The 17,342-nt window shown below is 44.4% G+C and overlaps 1 protein-coding gene across 24 annotated transcripts in view; it reads left to right on the top strand.

Annotated features, from left to right (window-relative positions):
• LOC139556243 (receptor-type tyrosine-protein phosphatase kappa-like) overlaps positions 1–17,342 on the top strand; it is a 181,807-nt gene that overhangs the window by 84,247 nt on the left and 80,218 nt on the right. For all 24 annotated transcript variants that reach the window (XM_071369913.1, XM_071369917.1, XM_071369914.1 and 21 more), the window contains 2 exons: positions 4,789–4,963; positions 11,402–11,695. In XM_071369913.1, the coding sequence (XP_071226014.1) occupies positions 4,789–4,963; positions 11,402–11,695 (469 nt within the window). The remainder of the gene's footprint in view (positions 1–4,788; positions 4,964–11,401; positions 11,696–17,342) is intronic.

Here is a 17,342-nt window from a genome sequence, read left to right as displayed (position 1 = left end):
ACAACAATACTGAATAAACAATGAACACTTTTATTTTAACGTAATATAATACATCAATAAAATCTATTTAGTCTCAAATACATAATGAAACATGTTCAATTTGGTTTAAATAATGCAAAAACAAAGTGTTGGAGAAGAAAGTAAAAGTGCAATATGTGCCATGTAAAAAAGCTAACGTTTAAGTTCCTTGCTCAGAACCATGAGAACATGTGAAAGCTGGTGGTTCCTTTTAACATGAGTCTTCAATATTCCCAGGTAAAAAGTTTTAGGCTGTAGTTTATTATAGGATTATTTCTCTCTAAACCATTTGTATTTCATATTCCTTTGACTATTGGATGTTCTAATAGGTGCTTTAGTATTGCCAGCCTAATCTCGGGAGTTGATAGGCTTGAAGAAATAAACAGCGCAATGCTTGAAGAATTGCGAAGAACTGCAGGCAAACGCTGTTTGAATGAATGCTTACGAGCATGCTGCTGCCTACCACCGCTCAGTCAGACTGCTCTATCAAATCATAGACTTAATTATAATATAATAACACACAGAAATACGAGTCTTAGGTTATTAATATGGTCAAATCCGGAAACTATAATTTCGAAAAAACAAAACGTTTATTCTTTCAGTGAAATACGGAACCGTTACGTATTTTATCTGACGGGTGGCATCCATAAGTCTAAATATTGCTGTTACATTGCACAACCTTCAATGTTTTGTCATAATTACGTAAAATTCTGGCAAATTAGTTCGCAACGAGCCAGGCGGCCCAAACTGTTGCATATACCCTGACGTGACACAATTTTCCTAGTTTAATATTGCCTGCTAACATGAATTTATTTTAACTAAATATGCAGGTTTTAAAAAATGTACTTCTGTGTATTGATTTTTTTGAAAGGCATTGATGTTTATGGGTAGGTGCGTTCATGCAATTGTACTTTTTTCACAATTTTTTTGTCAAATCATCCCCCGTTTGGTGAAGTTGGTTGTCTTTGTTAGGAAGAAATGGTCTTCACACAGTTCGCAACGAGCCAGGCGGCCCAAACTGCTGCACATACCCTGACTCTGTTGCACAGAACGCAAGAGAAGTGACACAATTTCCCTATTTAAAATAAATTCATGTTAGCAGACAATATTAACTTAATATTTAGGTTTAAAAATATATACTTGTGTATTGATTTTAAGAACGGCGTTGATGTTTATGGTTAGGTACACATTGATGCAACAACAGTGCTTTTTTCGCGATTGCGCTTGTTAAATCACCCGTTTGGCGAAGTAGGCTGTGATTCAATGATAAATTAACAGGCACCGCATCGATTATATGCAACGCAGGACAAGCTAGATAAACTAGTAATATCATCAACCATGTGTAGTTAACTAGTGATTATAATAAGATTGATTGTTTTTTATAAGATATGTTTAACGCTAGCTAGCGCCTTACCTTGGCTCCTTGCTGCACTCAAATAACAGGTAGTCAGCCTGCCATGCAGTCTCCTCGTGGCATGCAATGTAATCGGCCATGATCGGTATCCAAAAATGCAGATTACCGATTGTTATGAAAACGTGAAATCGGCCCTAATTAATCGGCCATTCCGATTAATCGGTCGACCTCTACCCTCTGTAGTGCCTTGCGGTCAGAGGCCAAGCAGTTGCCATTAGAGGTCGACCGATTATGATTTTTCAATGCCGATACCGATTATTGGAGGACAAAAAAAGCCGATACCGATTAATCGGACGATTTATAAAAATAAATATTAAATATATATATCATACACACACACACACATTTTTGTAATAATGACAATTGCAACAATACTGAATGAACAATGAACACTTTTATTTTAACTTAATATAATACATAAATACACACACGCACACAGCTCTGAAGTGACAATGATACTGAAGAGTCTGCTTAGGAGACAAATACTCTCAACTGTTTGAATAAAAATAGAGTTTAAGTTACCTGTGATGAATGTTGAAAACAAAAACTTTAATTTCTATATGCAGGAAATCCTATTTTAATAATGGGCATGGTAAGAATTGACAACCAAAGTGTGAGTCATAATTCCCATGACACCTAGCAAAATCTGAAAAGCGGTTCCTTCATTTATTCCATAGGATATTTTTAGATTCACTTAAAATAAGGTCTGTGTTTCGTGTAGGCTTACATCACCCTGCCAATTTTATAACTGTGTAGATATCCATAGGACAAGGTAACTCTGATCAATATTGGCTAATTATAAGCGAAGATAAAACATTTGTAGAGTGGATTTATGAAAATATGTTGACAAACGTTACCTTATCCTAGTGAGATTTACACGGGTATCAAAACGTCGAGGCGGTTTAAGCCTGCACGAAACACAGATATTATTTGAAGTAGATCAAGACATTCTCTATGGAAGACATGAACGGTAAAATAACGAAGGAACCCCTTTCAAATTCAGCCGCAAGTTATTACAGAAATTATAACGCGTCGACTATTTCTCTCTAAACCATATACCCTTGACTAAACCAGAAACTATCACCTCGAAAACAAAACGTTTATTCCATTCCGTATTTTATCTAACGGGTGGCATCCATTAGTCTAAATATTCCTGTTACATTGCACAACCTTCAATGTTGTCATAATTACGTAAAGTTCTGGCAAATTAGTTCGCAAAGAGCCAGGCGGCCCAATCTGTTGCATATACCCTGACTCTGCGTGCAATGAACGCAAGAGAAATGACACAATTTCACCTGGTTAATATTGCCTGCTAACCTGGATTTATTTGAGCTAAATATGCAGGTTTAAAAATATATACTTGTGTATTGATTTTAAGAAAGGAATTGATGTTTATGGTTAAGTACACATTGGAGCAATGACAGTCATTGATTGATTGTTTTTTATAAGATAAGTTTAATGCTAGCTAGCAACTTACCTTAGCTTACTGCATTCGCTAACAGGCAGGCTCCTCGTGGAGTGCAATGTAATCAATGCAAGATTGGATCCCCCGAGCTGACAAGGTTAAAAATCTGTTCCTAGGCCGTCATTGAAAATAAGAATGTGTTCTTAATTGACTTGCCTAGTTAAATAAAGATTAAATAAATGTGTATATTTTTTTTTTTTTACGTCAAATCGGCGCCCAAAAATACCTATTTCCGATTGTTATGAAAACTTGAAATCGGCCCCGATTAATCGGCCATTCCGATTAATCGGTCGACCTCTAGTTGCCATACCAGGCAGTGATGCAACCAGTCAGGATACTCTCGATGGTGCAGCTGTAGAACCTTTTGAGCATCTGAGGACCCATGCCAAATCTTTTCAGTCTCCTGATGGGCAATAGGTTTTGTCGTGCCCTCTTCACGACTGTCTTGGTGTGTTTGGACCATGTTAGTTTGTTGGTGATGTGGACATCAAGGAACTTTAAGCTCTCGACCTGCTCCACTACAGCCCTGTCGATGAGAATGGGGGCGTGCTCGGTCCTCTTTTTATTGTAGTCTACAATCATCTCCTTTGTCTTGATCATGTTGAGGGAGAGGTTGATGTCCTTGCACCACACGGCCAGGTCTCTGACCTCCTCCCTGTAGGCTTTCACGTCGTTGTCGGTGATCAGGGGCTCCTGTTGTGTCATCTGCAAATTTAATGATGGTGTTGGAGTCGTGCCTGGCCGTGCAGTCATGAGTGAACAGGGAGTACAGAAGCAGACTGAGCACGCACCCCTGAGGAGCCCCTGTGTTGAGGATCAGCGTGGCGGATGTGTTGTTACCTACCCTTACCACATGGGGGGGGGGGCCCGTCAGGAAGTCCAGGATCCAGTTGCAGAGGGAGGTGTTGAGTCCCAGGGACCTTAGCTTATTGATGAGCTTTGAGGGCACTATGGTGTTGAACACTGAGCTGTAGTCAATGAATAGCATTCTCACATAGGTGTTCCTTTTGTCCAGGTGGGAAAGGGCAGTGTGGAGTGCAATAGAGAGTGCATCATCTGTGGATCTCTTGGGGCGGTATGCAAATTGGATGGGTCTAGGATTTCTGGGATGATGGTGTTGAACCTCTGGATTGATGTATAAGGATGCGGGTCAAACTGGTGTTTATGGATCACACCAACTGACAAAAAGTAACCCACAGTACAATTATCCCACAGTAATTATCCCACAGTACAATTCATCACTCAGTATATCACTGAGCATTGTCTCCTCAAAACTCAAACACCTCTCTACCCCCTCTCAAATCCAATACCTGGCTCAAGGAAATGCCACGTCTTTTTGGGGGAATTTCTATTAAGAAAGAATGCAGTAAAATCTATTTTGTCAGCTAGGGCTGCGGGAAAATTTCTGTTCGGGTGAGGGCATGATCTAAGCCCTCCCTAGAGCCTAGGGTGAACTGATAAGACCCACAGAAATAGAGCGAGAGAGGGATGGAGGTGAGAAGGAGGTAGGGAGGGAATAAGAGAACTCCTCTCATGGATGACTGGGTGGAAAAGTGAGAGAGGCGATGTGACCTTTTCGGTGCCGGCGGTTGTGGAGGTGAAAATGTAAATGAGGCACTGCTGTTGACACAACTTGTCTGATAACGATCCCAGTGATGATAAGCTCTAAGAGGAAGTGGTGCTTTAACAGACCCATTCATTGTTTCCCGCCGAGATACACTTTTATGTGCTATCAGCCAGACGCATCCTTGATGTTTGAAAGATTATACAAACTTTGTTTTTAATAAATAACTCCAGATTTGATAAGTAATTCGTCATCTTCCCGATTTAATGCCACGTCCTTCCAATAAGTGCAAACACATATGTTTTCCTTGTTGTTTTTATCTTGCAGAGGAGAAATGGGGAAGACATTCCCGTGGCGTCGACTAAGAACATCAACCACAGGCGGTTCGCTGCCTCGTTCAGACTCAAGGAAGTGACTAGTCTGGACCAAGACCTTTACCGATGTGTCACCCAGTCAGAGAGAGGATCTGGTGTGTCCAACTTCGCCGGACTCATCGTCAGAGGTATGTGTGTCCTCATCAGATGATATCCTGGTATAATTCATCCATGCGCATCTGATTATTACCTCATAAATCTACCATATTTATTTGACTGATTGTAAAGTATTTGATTACAATAAATAGTGTACATCAGTTTTGGCAATTGTAGTTTTGAACTCAGTTGCAAAACTCCAAAAATATTCCTCCATAAACATTATGCAGATATCAAAAATAAATATGTGAGGGAACACACAACTAGCATATGTTTATTCAGGCAGAGGAATTTGAATATTATTTGGATATTCAAATGAGAATCACCAAAAGGGAGAATAATTACACAAGTTGAAGTCTGCTTGTGGAAATGCTTCTCAGATGCGGTCAGTGGAGAGAGCAGAGAGGCTTGGCTCCCAGCCATGCTTCAACAGACACCTCATAATCAGGAGACGTCTTTCTCTCTCTCTCTGAGCCGCTCTGCATATCTCCAGCCACACAAAGAATTAGTGCAGACAATCAATCTTGGCTTCTTCAAATTCCTACCTCCGCCCCCAACCAAAAGGAAGGGGAGGCCGTTTTTTTTGCATCGGTAAAGCAAATCTTATTTTTAACTTGGGCCAGAGGGTCCCAGAACCCTGGTGTTAGAAGGTAGTTCAACATTAACTGCAATGACAGGTCCAATATCTCACTAGCGCTTGAAAGCAGACATCCTGCTACACAGATCCGAAAGATGGTAATTTTAAAGGAAATTTTGGGGCCATTGATACGGGCGGCCCATAATGAGAGCTGGCATGGAGTTGCCCATTGTCGTTTATGACCTAAGGGTAGTAGTTTATTAGTGGCTGCTCTGCCAAAGCCGAAGTGACAGAGGATGCTGCCGGCTATTTTGGTTCCCTTTGTAACAAATGAAAATTTCAGTGGCAAATTCCTTTCACAGAAGAACTATTGACTATGTGTCCCCCAGCGGAGAGAGAAACAACACACTGTGGCGCACAATTGACTTTGTCATGAGGTATGCGTGGCTCCCAGAGCTTTTTGAGTAATCATGTTGCCCCCTTCCTAGTAGAAACTAAACTTTATTGACAAGGTTGCTCATTGGAACAGAGCCTAAAACAAACATGCCTGGTGAGCTCTGCTTTAACAAATGAAAGCAACCCGTTCACGGCTTTGATCGTTAAAGTTATTTCTTACGGCTTATTGAAATGATTGCTGAGGTGACCTTAGGTGCAATTTTCAATATGGTATTTCAATTTCATATCTTATCCAAGGCTCTATGATCAGGAAACCATGTGAAATATGTACTTAATCTAAGGGGTTCTAGTCTGTTGTCTTCTTGTGCATGTATGTGTGTGTGTGTACACTTTAATAACTGTTGTGTAGATAGTGTGCTGTCATCTCCCCCGGTGTGTATGTGTGGGGGACAGTGTGGTTCCCTGCCGTAAACAAACTGGCTGATTGGTGGCAGACACGACTGTCAGCAGAGGAGCAGGCTGGGAGATATTTTCTGCTTAAAAGTAGATTCAAACTTGATAACTGCCAGCTCATCCCACACTGAAGAAAGGCTCCTGCTTGACAACCCCAGGCTCAAAGAGAGATTGTTAAACTCTGATGAAGCCTCATAATGATGCCAAAGGAAGAACTTGGAATGCACAGAAAAGAGAAACACCAAGAAGAAAGGAACATATTTTTCTAAGGATATGAATATGAAACTGGATTGATTCCAAGCCACGAGGGCTTGTGGACTATGTTTGCTGGATAACCACAGGGCTTGACAGGCAGAATGATTGTCACCTTGTAGATGATAGCCTAATACCGCCTGCCCAAACAGTGTCTGCGTGCTGGAGGTAAGGTGGGGGAGACAGATGGTGGAAGGGATCACTCCTCTGTGTCCTGTAACAGCATCAGTCAGATGGAGATTGCTGCGTGCGCTTTGTTGTTCCAAGGCCTGCCCTGTCACTGTCATTTCTCAGATCTTGTCATTTAGCTTTTTAAAAAAAGCCAGAGCGGACCCGAGCGTTTCCTTCCGCATAAAATTAAGTTGCTGTAGCTCTCTCTCTCCTCCCACTGTTTTTTTGTATCAACATACTGCCTTGGAGACTGTCGACTATATCGGCAATAAATGAAAATCAATTACTATTAGAATGGCTCCGGAGCCAGGGCTGCTTGGGGCTGGGTTAGACCAGTCACAGCAGAGTTGAGCTGCAGGTTGGCCAGTCAGTAAGTTGTGCGACTGAAAGGCGGATGTTTATTAGCGTGGCCTGCTGAAGGATGTGAGAGATGGATGAGACAAGGTTCAAGGAGCAGTAATGCGAGGGCTCGGCGATATCATTCCACACTGTCACCACACACATGATGGATGGGCTGCTTGGGGAGAAGCAATAATGCCAGCTGATGAAAGATTCCTCTGCATCTCACTCACTCACTCACACACACACACACACACTCACTCACTCACTCACTCACACACACACACACACACACACACACACACACACACACACACACACACACACACACACACACACACACACACACACACACACACACACACACACACACACACACACACACACACACACACACACACACACACACACACACACACACACACACACACACACACACACACACACACACACACACACACACACTACCTGCTCAACCCAACTACCTGCTCAGCCCAACTAGCTCTATCTTCACTCCTCCGTTATGATGCCCTAAATGGGGAGAGTCAGCCTGCCTACCATGCCTAAAACCTTCCGCATGCTACTGTGCATTTTATTGGAAACATATTTATAGTTTTTTAGTTGAAAGAAGACATTTTGTGTATCAGTTACTCCAGACCTCCTCTATTGTGTTTACGCCGTTTCCTCCAAACATCTTAATGAAATGAGAATGGTCCTCGCCTACAGGTACAAGTACAAATTATATTGGCAATTGCCTCTGCATTTAAATGGCCTTTTTCCTCTTTCTATTTTTTCCGTTGATGGGGTTGGTTTGTTTTCTTGGAAAACTACTTCTACCTAATAAACATCAGCGGCTTCAATAATTAATTGTTTTTGATCAAATATATTGTGAAGGTTTCTGGTTTGTTTTTAGTTGTTGTCTATTAGTTATCCAGTATTTTGACCCAATAAAATTACCAGGAAAAGAGTTTCAGGAATTCAAACAAAACTAAAATATGTTTTATTGTCACATACACTGGATATGTGCAGCCATACTAGTACAGTGCCCCTGGAGCAAATTATGGCGAAGTGCTTTGCTCAAGGGCACATTGACAGATTTTTCACCTTGTAGGCTTGGGTATTAGAACCTTATGTTACTGGCCCAACGCTCTAAACGCTAGGCTACCTGTAGCCCAAGTCCTGAGGTGACCTTAAAAGGAAAAGTAGAAATACAGTGCCCTTTGAAAGTAATCAGACCCCTTGAATTTTTCCACGTTTTGTTACGTTACAGCCTTATTCTAAAGTTTATTTAATAGTTTTTTCCCTCATCGGTCTACACACAATACCCCATAATTACAAAGCAAAAAACGTTTTTTAGAAATGTTTGCTAATTTATAAAAAATAAAATAAAATGAAATATCACATTTTCATAAGTATTCAGACCCTTTACTCAGTACTTTGTTGAAGCACCTTTGGCAGGGATTACTGCATCGAGTCTTCTTGGGTATGACGCTATAAGCTTGGCACACCTGCATTTGGGGAGTTTCTCTCATTGTTCTCTACAGATGCTCTCGAGCTCGGTCAGGTTGGATGGGGAGAGTTGCTGCACAGCTATTTTCAGGTCTCTCCAGAGATGTTCGATCGGGTTCAAGACCGGGCTCTGGCTGGGCCACTCAAGGACATTCAGAGACTTGTCTCGAAGCCACTCCTGCGTTGTCTTGGCTGTGTGCTTAGGGTCATTGTCCTGTTGGAAGGTGAACCTTTCGCCAGTCTGAGGTCCTGATTGCTCTGGAGCAGGTTTTCATCAAAGATCTCTCTGTACTTTGCTCTGTTCATCTTTCCCTCGGTCCTGACTAGTCTCCCAGTCCCTGCCTCTAAAAAACATCCCCACAGCATGATGCTGCCACCATGCTTCACCGTAGGGACGGTGCCAGGTTTCCTCCAGGCATGTGCCTTTTACTGAGGAGTGGCTTCCGTCTCGCCACTCTACCATAAAGACCTGATTGGTGGAGTGCTGCAGAGATGGTTGTCCTTCTGGAAGGTTCTCCCATCTCCACAGAGGAACTCTAGAGCTCTGTCAGAGTGACCATCGGGTTCTCGGTCACCTCCCTGACCAAGGCCCTTCTCCCCCAATTGCTCAGTTTGGCCGGGGGGCCAGCTCTAGGAAGAGTCTTGGTGGTTCCAAACTTCTTCCATTTAAGAATGATTGAGGCCATTGTATTCTTGGGGACCTTCAATGCTGCAGAAAATGGAAACAGGATGCACCTGAGCTCAACTTTGAGTCTCATAGCAAAGGGTCTGAATACTTATTTAAATAAGGTGTTTCTGTTTTTGTTTTTTTATACATTTGCAAAATGTTCAAAACTTGTTTTCGCTTTGTCATTATGGGGTATTGTGTGTAGATTGGTGAGAAAATGTTTTTATATAATACATTTTAGAATAAGGCTGTAATGTAACAAAATGTGGAAAAAGTCAAGGGGTCTGAATACTTTCCAACAGAACTGTACATTTAACATGCATTTTCATATGTGCTTTCTGGCACTAGTGCAATAGGCCCACCATAGTTGTGTCCATCTCAAATGCTGTTATGTTGTTGGTTTATTTTATTTTCCAGCTTAGCCTAATTCGGAAATCATTTTTGCGGCACACGTCTCATTAACTACTGAGATGGAGAGAGATGAATTTGTTTAGAAAACAAGGAAGCTAACACATTTAAAAACTATAGGGAACCCTCTACAGGGGAGTGTCCCTGGGTTCAGGTATTGTGTGTTCTGCTGGGACGCTATAATCACCACCAACATACACTACTAACCAGCTTATTATAGTGTTACATCCACCTGGGTATTAGTAATGCAAAAAAGCAAAACAATGACTTTCTAATTTATGGTCTTCTGTTGGGCTTAATTCAAGAAAATACAAATATGTCTCATGAACAAAATATTTATATGTATGCCCTGCAGGGCTAAAAACTGAACAGGGCCTTTTTGTAGATAATTGTTAGGTTCCATAGACAAAAGCACAGGTCACGTCAGATTGGCTGAACCAAAGCACTGGATTCCATCTCAGACTAACAGTGTCATAATACATGTACCACCAGTATATGATTAACAGATGATTAAGTGGAGGGTGAACAGGTGGAAATTAATAAAAGGTACTATATGCAGAAGTGTGAATACCAGACTTTGTGATGGTAACGTGAGTTCACAAAGATGATATAGGCAGGATGGGACAGCACCAGTACACTGACTGTCAGATTGGACTTGCTGTGATCTCTGAGTATTGCCGCTGCTGTTGAATTAGCTGCAACAAAGTAATCGGCCGACAGCCATCTGGACGGGGAGAGAGGAGAGAGAAAAAGAGGCCTGTGTGACGTGCAGAGCCAGAGACCAACTCCGTCTGAGAGGACAACACGTCTCCTTATGGGCTGTAGTCTGCCAGCACTCTTCATAAAGAAACATCAGACCCTTTACAGGCCTTATATTGGTCTTAAAGTGATGGAATGACATGACAATGGCTGCTCATGTCCCTCAGTATGTTTATTCAGACATTACACAGGACGCTTCCATTAGTTAGTTAACTCTCTAAGGGGAGGGTTTCATTGGCTTCCATTGCAGTGAGAATGGTGAATGTAGTAAATGTCATTTGGTTAAAAAAATTATGATGTGGTGTTCCTGTGCTGTATCTTATTTCCCAAATGATTTATCGTATTTCAAGATATTTTTCAAAATATTTTTACCATTAATCGTTTTAAGGTAAAATATCTTGAAATAAGATAAATTACTTGTATTAAGCCTATTTTAGTTCAAATAAGCAAAATGATCTGACAATGACTTTAGATAATTTAGCTTGGTTCGAAAACCCCCCCACTAATTTTAAGTGAATTATTACTCAATATAAGATATTTAGGCTTGCTTAGAGTTAACTTTTTGCAGTTTAGTCCAGGATGCTCTGGGCCAGACTCCAAACCTATCCAGACTGACTGGAAGGCGAACCATCTGGTTATTCTGAGAGTGTTTGATAGTTTGGCGCCCTCGGTCTACCTCAGGGATGAAAAATAAGACGATTCTAACTTAAACATGTTGCTGATGCTGATTAGTTCATTGGGGGTCTGACAATGACACAAATCTTATTAGGTTGATTATCAATTTGGAAGAAAGAGTCAAATTATTTTTGAAAAATAATTTACAATAAAACACACAGATGTGGAAATCTTTTGCCATAAATAGATAAGTTAGAAATTGAAACGCTTTTAGGTGTATGCTATTCTAAGCCATATGCTTTGATTCCCCCCTGTGTCCTCCAGAACCCCCGCGGCCTATCGCACCCCCTCAGCTGCTGGGCGTGGGGCCCACCTACCTCCTGATCCAGCTCAATGCCAACTCCATATTCGGGGACGGCCCCATCATTCTGAAGGAGGTGGAGTATCGCATGACATCAGGGATCTGGATAGAGACCCATGCTGTCAACTCCCCTAACTACAAGCTGTGGCACCTGGACCCAGACACAGAGTACGAGATCCGTGTGCTGCTCACCAGACCAGGGGAGGGGGGCACCGGCCAGCCTGGACCACCACTCATCACCAGGACAAAGTGTGCCGGTAAGTCTCCATCTCCGTTCTTCCTTTTTTCCCCGCAATTGTTTTTCATTCTGTCTTTTCCCCTCCCTGTTACCTCTCTTCATGTCTCACTGCTCTGTGATATTTGCATACAGATAATTGCCTGGGGCCTTCTTATAAAACATAATTGGAAAAGCCAGGAAAAATAAACAAGGTTTCTGGTGGAGGTAGTGTCATGGCTGTCACTCACTAAGAGTTCCTCTCAGATCTAAGGAAATAAACTAACATGCTTTTCAGAACAATCCTTTCCAGTATTTACCCTGGGGTGCATGATGACAAACCTGCAAAAGGTTTTCTCAATCATTTCTGCCAGGGCGGCGTGATACCCACACGCTTGGGTTGCCATGGCATCTGTATTAAGCAGCATACCAACAAGGCCAGGACTAGATAAAGAAGTTATATGGGGGAGCACGTAGTGGAGTGGTTGTGTTCGAAGAAGGAATCTGAAGATGGAAAGTGGTTATTAAGAATGATGCAGAATGTATGCAGTGTTTCATTACTCTGGGCATTGCCTGTCCATCAGCCTGAGACACTATCCATCTATTCCCCTGCCTGGTGCTCAGGAGTGAATAGACCAGCTGTATTCCCAGATTGACATTCAGAGGGCAGACTCTGCAGTTTTGCTTTTACTCTTCTTGGCTACTGTCAGGGTGTAGAGGGAGATTTTCAGGGGATATAGTTCAGGTACAGCCCTGTAGGCTGCTTACAAGGAGATGTCTACTGTACAGTGCATTTGGAAAGTATTCAGACCCCTTGACTTTTTCCAAATTTTGTTACCTTACAGCCAGCCTTGTTCTAAAATGGATTCAATATTTTTTCCCCCTCATCAATCTAAACACAATGCGCCATAATCCACGGCACGGCACGCAGTACCAGAGCGCCAAGTCTAGGACCAAAATGCTCAGCTTCTACCCCCAAGCCATAAGACTGCTGAAGTATTAATCAAATGGCCACCTGGACTATTTACATTGACCCCCCCTCCCTCCCTTGTTTTTACGCTGCTGCTACTCGCTTTTTATTATCTTTGCATATTCACTTTACAAATTACGTATACTAACCTGTACCCCCCACACATTGACTCGGTACCAGTACCCCCTGTATATAGCCTCATTATTGTTGTGTAATTTTCTTGTGTTACTTACATTTTTTTTAACTTTAGTTTATTTAGAAAATATTTTCTTAACTCTATTTCTTGAACTGCATTGTGTGTTAAGGGCTTGTAAGTAAGCATTTGACGGTAAGGTCTACTACACCTGTTGTATTCTGCGCATGTGACAAATAAAATTTGATTCGAATTCCAAAGCAAAAACTGGTTTTTAGACATTTTTGAAATAAGTTTTCAGACCTTTTACTTGGTACTTTGTTGAAGCACCTTTGGCAGCAATTACAGCTTTGAGTCTTCTTGGGTATGACGCTACAAGCTTGGCACACCTGTGTTTGGGGAGTTTCTCCCATTCTTCTCGGGAGATCCTCTCAAGCTTTGACAGGTTGGATGGAGAGCGCTGCTACGCAGCGATTTTTCCTGAAGCCACTCCTGTGTTGTCTTGGATGTGTGCTTAGGGTCGTTGTCCTGTTGGAAGGTGAACATTCACCCCAGTCTGAGGTCCTGAGCACCCTGGAGCAGGTTTCTCTCCAGAAATGTTTGATCGGGTTCAAGTCCGGGCTCTGTCTGGGCCACTCAAGGACATTCAGAGACTTTCCCCGAAGCCACTCCTGCGTTGTCTTGGCTGTGTGCTTAGGGTCATTGTCCTGTTGGAAGGTAAACCTTCGCTCCAGTCTGAGGTCCTGATTGCTCTGGAGCAGGTTTTCGTCAAGGATCTCTCTGTACTTTGCTCCGTTCATCTTTCCCTTGATCCTGACTAGTCTCCCAGTCCCTGCCGCTGAAAAACATCCCCACAGCATGATGCTGCCACCACCATGCTTCAGCGTAGGGATGGTGCCAGGTTTCCTCCAGACGTGACGCTTGGCACTCAGGCCAAAGAGTTCAATTTTCCAGAGAATCTTGTTTCTCATGGTCTGAGTCCTTTAGCTGCATTTTGGCAAACTCCAAGCAGGCTGTCATGTGCCTTTTACTGGGGAGTGGCTTTCGTCTGGCCACTCTCATAACAAAGGGTCTGAATACTTTTTGTTTAATGTGTGTGGATTGATGAGAGAAAATGATTTAATCAATTTTAGAATAAGGCTGGAACGTAACAAAGTGTTGAAAAAGTCAAGGGGTCTGAATACTTTGTGAATGCACTGTATCTCTCTGCCTTCATCCATCATAGACAGTCATAATAATCTTCTCCTTGACCAAGTGAATTATGCTCTGCCCATGGAATTGGCAGGATTGTATTATACTGTGTGTTTATGGTAATACAAGAAGCTTTTTTATCAGTATCTTCCATTTCCCCTTAGTCTTTCCGAAATCTCACTGCACTCTCCCACCTATCAAAAAAGGTAGGATTAGTTTGAAACATTAGTTTAATATAGACCCTAATATCCACAGCAAAAGGCACCCTCGGTGACTACATTTACATTTAAGTCATTTAGCAGACGCTCTTATCCAGAGCGACTTACAAATTGGTGCATTCACCTTATGACATCCAGTGGAACGGCCACTTTACAATAGTGCATCTAAATCTTTTAAGGGGGGGGGGAGTGAGAAGGATTACTTTATCCTATCCTAGGTATTCCTTAAAGAGGTGGGGTTTCAGGTGTCTCCGGAAGGTGGTGATTGACTCCGCTGTCCTGGCGTCGTGAGGGAGTTTGTTCCACCATTGGGGGGCCAGAGCAGCGAACAGTTTTGACTGGGCTGAGCGGGAACTGTACTTCCTCAGTGGTAGGGAGGCGAGCAGGCCAGAGGTGGATGAACGCAGTGCCCTTGTTTGGGTGTAGGGCCTGATCAGAGCCTGGAGGTACTGAGGTGCCGTTCCCCTCACAGCTCCGTAGGCAAGCACCATGGTCTTGTAGCGGATGCGAGCTTCAACTGGAAGCCAGTGGAGAGAGCGGAGGAGCGGGGTGACGTGAGAGAACTTGGGAAGGTTGAACACCAGACGGGCTGCGGCGTTCTGGATGAGTTGTAGGGGTTTAATGGCACAGGCAGGGAGCCCAGCCAACAGCGAGTTGCAGTAATCCAGACGGGAGATGACAAGTGCCTGGATTAGGACCTGCGCCGCTTCCTGTGTGAGGCAGGGTCGTACTCTGCGGATGTTGTAGAGCATGAACCTACAGGAACGGGTCACCGCCTTGATGTTGGTTGAGAACGACAGGGTGTTGTCCAGGATCACGCCACGGTTCTTAGCGCTCTGGGAGGAGGACACAATGGAGTTGTCAACCGTGATGGCGAGATCATGGAACGGGCAGTCCTTCCCCGGGAGGAAGAGCAGCTCCGTCTTGCCGAGGTTCAGGTTGAGGTGGTGATCCGTCATCCACACTGATATGTCTGCCAGACATGCAGAGATGCGATTCGCCACCTGGTCATCAGAAGGGGGACAGGAGAAGATTAGTTGTGTGTCGTCTGCATAGCAATGATAGGAGAGACCATGTGAGGTTATGACAGAGCCAAGTGACTTGGTGTATAGCGAGAATAGGAGAGGGCCTAGAACAGAGCCCTGGGGGACACCAGTGGTGAGAGCACGTGGTGAGGAGACAGATTCTCGCCACGCCACCTGGTAGGAGCGACCTGTCAGGTAGGACGCAATCCAAGCGTGGGCCGCGCCGGAGATGCCCAACTCGGAGAGGGTGGAGAGGAGGATCTGATGGTTCACAGTATCGAAGGCAGCCGATAGGTCTAGAAGGATGAGAGCAGAGGAGAGAGAGTTAGCTTTAGCAGTGCGGAGCGCCTCCGTGATACAGAGAAGAGCAGTCTCAGTTGAATGACTAGTCTTGAAACCTGACTGATTTGGATCAAGAAGGTCATTCTGAGAGAGATAGCGGGAGAGCTGGCCAAGGACGGCACGTTCAAGAGTTTTGGAGAGAAAAGAAAGAAGGGATACTGGTCTGTAGTTGTTGACATCGGAGGGATCGAGTGTAGGTTTTTTCAGAAGGGGTGCAACTCTCGCTCTCTTGAAGACGGAAGGGACGTAGCCAGCGGTCAGGGATGAGTTGATGAGCGAGGTGAGGTAAGGGAGAAGGTCTCCGGAAATGGTCTGGAGAAGAGAGGAGGGGATAGGGTCAAGCGGGCAGGTTGTTGGGCGGCCGGCCGTCACAAGACGCGAGATTTCATCTGGAGAGAGAGGGGAGAAAGAGGTCAGAGCACAGGGTGGGGCAGTGTGAGCAGAACCAGCGGTGTCGTTTGACTTAGCAAACGAGGATCGGATGTCGTCGACCTTCTTTTCAAAATGGTTGACGAAGTCATCTGCAGAGAGGGAGGAGGGGGGGGAGGGGGAGGAGGATTCAGGAGGGAGGAGAAGGTGGCAAAGAGCTTCCTGGGGTTAGAGGCAGATGCTTGGAATTTAGAGTGGTAGAAAGTGGCTTTAGCAGCAGAGACAGAAGAGGAAAATGTAGAGAGGAGGGAGTGAAAGGATGCCAGGTCCGCAGGGAGGCGAGTTTTCCTCCATTTCCGCTCGGCTGCCCGGAGCCCTGTTCTGTGAGCTCGCAATGAGTCGTCGAGCCACGGAGCGGGAGGGGAGGACCGAGCCGGCCTGGAGGATAGGGGACATAGAGAGTCAAAGGATGCAGAAAGGGAGGAGAGGAGGGTTGAGGAGGCAGAATCAGGAGATAGGTTGGAGAAGGTTTGAGCAGAGGGAAGAGATGATAGGATGGAAGAGGAGAGGGTAGCGGGGGAGAGAGAGCGAAGGTTGGGACGGCGCGATACCATCCGAGTAGGGGCAGTGTGGGAAGTGTTGGATGAGAGCGAGAGGGAAAAGGATACAAGGTAGTGGTCGGAGACTTGGAGGGGAGTTGCAATGAGGTTAGTGGAAGAACAGCATCTAGTAAAGATGAGGTCGAGCGTATTGCCTGCCTTGTGAGTAGGGGGGGAAGGTGAGAGGGTGAGGTCAAAAGAGGAGAGGAGTGGAAAGAAGGAGGCAGAGAGGAATGAGTCAAAGGTAGACGTGGGGAGGTTAAAGTCGCCCAGAACTGTGAGAGGTGAGCCGTCCTCAGGAAAGGAGCTAATCAAGGCATCGAGCTCATTGATGAACTCTCCGAGGGAACCTGGAGGGCGATAAATGATAAGGATGTTAAGCTTGAAAGGGCTGGTAACTGTGACAGCATGGAATTCAAAGGAGGCGATAGACAGATGGGTAAGGGGAGAAAGAGAGAATGACCACTTGGGAGAGATGAGGATCCCGGTGCCACCACCCCGCTGACCAGAAGCTCTCGGGGTGTGCGAGAACACGTGGGCGGACGAAGAGAGAGCAGTAGGAGTAGCAGTGTTATCTGTGGTGATCCATGTTTCCGTCAGTGCCAGGAAGTCGAGGGACTGGAGGGAGGCATAGGCTGAGATGAACTCTGCCTTGTTGGCCGCAGATCGGCAGTTCCAGAGGCTACCGGAGACCTGGAACTCCACGTGGGTCGTGCGCGCTGGGACCACCAGATTAGGGTGGCCGATGCCACGCGGTGTGGAGCGTTTGTATGGTCTGTGCAGAGAGGAGAGAACAGGGATAGACAGACACATAGTTGACAGGCTACAGAAGAGACTACGCTA

The sequence above is a fragment of the Salvelinus alpinus genome, chromosome 27 (genome assembly GCF_045679555.1).
Source record: "Salvelinus alpinus chromosome 27, SLU_Salpinus.1, whole genome shotgun sequence".
Taxonomy (NCBI): Eukaryota; Metazoa; Chordata; class Actinopteri; order Salmoniformes; family Salmonidae; genus Salvelinus; species Salvelinus alpinus.
This window is presented reverse-complemented; position numbering and strand designations above follow the sequence as displayed.